The 4847-nt window shown below is 42.8% G+C and overlaps 1 protein-coding gene across 1 annotated transcript in view; it reads right to left on the reverse strand.

Moving 5' to 3' along the window:
- Positions 1 to 4471, reverse strand: part of SARC_07000 (glutathione synthetase) — a gene marked incomplete at both ends in the record, with an annotated part of 7866 nt that extends 3395 nt beyond the window's left edge. The window contains 8 exons of the mRNA XM_014299074.1: positions 238 to 377; positions 602 to 723; positions 1599 to 1668; positions 2629 to 2678; positions 3016 to 3130; positions 3390 to 3500; positions 3900 to 4115; positions 4437 to 4471. Of these exons, the coding sequence (XP_014154549.1) occupies positions 238 to 377; positions 602 to 723; positions 1599 to 1668; positions 2629 to 2678; positions 3016 to 3130; positions 3390 to 3500; positions 3900 to 4115; positions 4437 to 4471 (859 nt within the window). The remainder of the gene's footprint in view (positions 1 to 237; positions 378 to 601; positions 724 to 1598; positions 1669 to 2628; positions 2679 to 3015; positions 3131 to 3389; positions 3501 to 3899; positions 4116 to 4436) is intronic.
- Between the last annotated feature and the right edge of the window lie 376 nt (positions 4472 to 4847).

Raw genomic sequence — 4847 nt, forward strand, 5'->3', positions numbered from 1 at the left:
TATATATATGTGGTGTGTGTGTATGTGTATATATATATATATATATATATATATATAATATGTATATAATATATATATATATATTATATATATATATATATATAGATCGATACGACATCGATCCATTTTAGTTAATGGCCACATCTACAAACCGTCCATAATCTCAGAAGGATACCATATGTCTATTTGCTCGCTTAGTAGTGGCAGTATATGGATATCAATCAAGACTCATCTCACCTCCACCCTCACGCTGAGGCTTAAGAACATAATCTAATGAATTGGCGCAGACTTTGTCGATCATTTCTTTATTGCCCTCGACGTGATACAGCCCAGTGAATGAGTCAAGCACTTCGGCCGCTTCCCCGGCTGGCAAAAACCTGGTTTATCATGAAAAAGGGCATTGAACCCTAGTTTATATGTATACAATATACTCGACATAAGAGACGTAAGAGAGCTTGCACAGAACCCTAGTTTATATGTATATAATATACTCGAAATAAGAGACGTAAGAGAGCTTGCACACTATTCATTCAGTTCACAATCTGTATACCTCTATAGATCAATGGAAGTGGATGGTCACGAATTGGCACAGTTTACCTACCTTTCTACCACTTCTTTCTGTGCAAGCACTTGTTGAATTTTCTTGGCACCGGTCAGATGATACTCGACTGTGGGGCATTTGATAGCCAGAGACAATTCTATGGTTTCCCGCGATTTCCAGTGCTGATTGTATATGAAGAGAATTGTAAGCTGTGGATCTGGTAAGCGTACTGACCGGTTGGATGGGTAAGGAGGAGGACTGATTCGATACTTGCAGCACAACGTAATATTTAATGGTCACGCAACTAATAAGTTAACACAGATAAACAAAGCATGCTATTTCACAAATGCTGACACGATTAAATATGACTGAGGTACGAGGGTGTAGAGAATATGCGTACCCTTTATTCTATTCCACATATCATACTCAAATCATCTCAATAAGCATGGATGGAAACCTGATAGAAGGTACAAGTGGCGATATTCGGCACATCATATTAACTCAAAGCAATCATCGCAGATACACACGATACAGGAGACTTGATATTCAACACAGCATACCAGACTGAATCTACTATGGCACTTAAGTACACTTGGGCACGCCCAATATACGCACAAATTGTGATATTTGGCCACACGTAAGCTACACTTAGGGCAGTGGTCCGGAGAGTGCATGGCTTGCAAATGCTTAAAATAAGGTCCAGACATATCACTAAATGAATCATTCAGGACTTTTTTGAAACTCCACGGACAAGGCACGGGTACAGACGATAAGCGGCCACGCATATACTCCCCGAAGGTTGGAATACGGAGAGTGCATGGAAAAATCTCAAGGAAACACATTCTCCTGGACTTATTCGAAATTTTTTCCGTAATCACACGGGTACAAACAATAATAGTACACATTACGATATTTAACCACCTCACCCCCGTGGGGCAGATGGACTAGATATTGACAAGAATCGCTCATTACATAAACGAGACTCAATCTCCATATCGCACGTAAGAACACAGACACAGAATATAATACTAAAAATAATGATTTTAGGGAAACATACGCTCTCTGTAGGGTAGTGGTCTGGAGAGTATCCGGCCCTAAAGTATGCAACCGAAACCTCCTGTCCATCACTGCTCGCGTGTTAGTGCAATGGGAAGTGGTCACAGGAAGTGAGTTAGAACGAGCCGCTACCAAAACTAACTCTAAATTACTTGAGCTAATTCATGGGCACTGAGTCGGTAGGTCTGATAGACTGATTAGTGCATTGTTGTACTTGCACCGACATCGAAACTGTCACACGGGTAGTGAATATGCTCGACGGGCCCCGCTGATGAAATAAACAGATATACAAACCTACTTGATCGCGCGCATATACGTACGCTCGCTATCGCCACTCGTAGAGTCTTAAGTTATACTTACATATACAAACGCTTGAGCACTAGACGGCTGAAAGTATCATGCAGACGAAACACTTTAACTAGCTGCAGGGTACAACTGTAAAAAAAAGCCAAATGAAACCAACTGTAGACAACAAATGCGTAAATATGCATTTCTATAGTGGTTGTAGCCTGCAGGAAACCCAGCATTGATAATATAATACTGTCAGCAGCTTACGCACAGTGAGTGGCTTCTCAAAGCTGAATGGTATTTACCCTTAACTTGCAAACGCTTAATAAGATACTGTAAAGTCTAAATTTGGTGTCTACTCACAAGCACAAACACATTTGACGCGCATCTCAGATGGCAAAATAGACTAGCCCAACTAAATCTCCTGACGTGTTAGGGCGTCGAGCTTTGCATCTATGGATCGAACAGAGGGACTACACTACACAGCTCATTGGAGGCTGTGGCTAAATGGTGCTGAGTGCGAAGCAGTCAAACAGTGTGGTCACGTATCATCTCATACTAGGCATTGGTAGGGCACAAGAGAGGCTGCTGACGCTGCTTGAGTGATTTGCGGTCAGGAGTGTGTACTGCTAATGGTACATTTGCATAAGCACGAATACACGCACGAATCTATACACTGTGCGCAAGTGTGCTTGTGCTATGTACAGTATCTGCATTATACACCAGATAGGCGATGTACATACATGGTAAGAACCTTTGTTTGCGGGTCTAGGTTTCCCCTCTCAGAAATATCCTGTAAGGAATAGAATGAAAGCCCAATTCAGACACTGATCAGTGCTGCTAAATATCTGACGACATCTATGCAAATTACTGGCGGTCGAGCGGTCCCGGGTGAAGCTCAGCCGCAACCTGAATACAGTCATACAGCTTGACTTCACCTTATAATAGTCTCAAGGGAGCAGTGAGCAAAATTTCAATCATTTCAAGAAAGTGAAGATAAACAGAGCTACAACATGGAATACTGGTATAGGCATTGGAACTATGTCAGCGACTTATCCGTTCTGCTATGCTCCACCCGCAACTCGACATCATTCACATCTGCATGCATGTTTATGCACATACATACATACTTGAAGACTCCTCCTTATCATCTTCACCTTATGGTCTTGCCATAAACTGTGTTCGATGAACTTCTGGTCGAACGAGTTGTGCTCGTTTGGTAGTACCACCATCATCATCACCGCACTGAAGAGAAAGTATATCAAGTTTAGATTATTTTGACATATGAGCGATACAGAGACGTTTATGTGGGCACAGCATCCTTACACATGCAGACAGCCTATTTATACAAAAATTAGGTAGGTAACTAACCCCCATATGTTTACCCACTCAGAAATGTGTATGGACATGGATTGTAGTAAAACATGTATCACGCCAGCATGAACTGTCGCTTCCATAGCATTTCAAATAAACCGTAGCTGAAATCAAACGCATGCTCACATACTCCTTCTTGTTGTAGGCTTGGTGCGCATGCGCCAGCCCCTCAACAATGCCTTCGAATGCGCCGTTGACGGGGATGTTGACCTCTTTGTTTGTGAATCGTTCCGCCACAAATCTAAAAAAAATAGAGATTGTATGAGCAGTTACGGGTGTAAGAGCATTAGGACTCCGTATATACCATATTGCCTCTATTCAGCATTTTTAAAGAATAAACACCAGGATAAAGCCAGGGGGAGACATACACTTGAGTCTCCGCTCAGTGAGAGATAGCAGTTCAAGCTATATTGTGTAAGACCGATAAAATAATCGGGGGTTTACAGGCAACCGACAGGTGTAATATTGAATACTTACGATTCGGATGCTTTGGCCCCGAACTTCAACAAGCTGACCAGAATCTAGAAACAACCATGACACATGATACAGACTCAGTCTGTGCAACTGTGATAAGCCGCCCACACCACGTATCGTCTGAAGCGAATTGCTCACTCCTTAACCATTTCCTGTGTATTCTTACCTGTGTAGGTTAGGCATCCTAGGTCCTAGTGATCCAAACGAAGCAGATATTGTGTTGATCTCCACCTGCTTAATCTTTGCCAGAGCGGCATCCGGACCATCAAGCATGTAATCTGACCTGTACAAACCCATCCGAATAGGCTGTGCTACACCTTGTGCCAGGACAGCTTTGTGGATATCTAACAGCTTTGATGTGAACTCGTCCCCTTCAGCGGCTCTAGCGACACGGATTAAGATATGTATTCTTTCATGAAACGTAGGGTATGTCGCTCGAGAAGTCAATCTCTGCCATTCGCGAGGGTACAATGAGGATTACATGCGTTACGGAATATACAAATTGGTCCAATAACACCACAAAGAGATTTCGGCCTCGCCCTCAGTACGAGCACAAAGTCATATATCACACGCTCAGCTTGCAAAAGTGCCCCAAGGACCGGAATACTGGGCTACGCTCGAGAATTGCCATCACAACTGTACCAAAACACTGCACCAAAATCCTGATATACATAAAAAGCCTCTGCACAATACACACCCTTACTTTCTCAAAGTGTCGTGCAGAAACTCAGCGTCCATGGACACCTTGTGAACCAGCTTGTTAAGAAGTGGTTGTAACTTTAAAGCACGCTCGAATTCAGCCTTCGGATAAGACGAGGGGTACAGTGTGAAAGGCGCATGTGTCAGCTGATCGCCGCCTTCGCTTTCCGGCCTGTATCAGAATGTGTTACAATGTCGATGTGCTTTGTGTGAGACAGCCAGCCGAGTCGTATGCCTAAAACCTGAAGGGCCTTGCAGCCAATCTTTCAAAACGCATTGTTGAAGATATACGTATGAAATGAAATATAGCCCTCTCCCCATTTGGAAAGCTACACATTCAAACAATCTAAACCAATACGCAAACACTCAACATCGATTGAAAAAAAATGCAAATCTTCGCAGGAACAGCCGAAAT

This window comes from Sphaeroforma arctica, assembly GCF_001186125.1.
Source record: "Sphaeroforma arctica JP610 unplaced genomic scaffold supercont1.528, whole genome shotgun sequence".
NCBI classification, from domain to species: Eukaryota; class Ichthyosporea; order Ichthyophonida; genus Sphaeroforma; species Sphaeroforma arctica.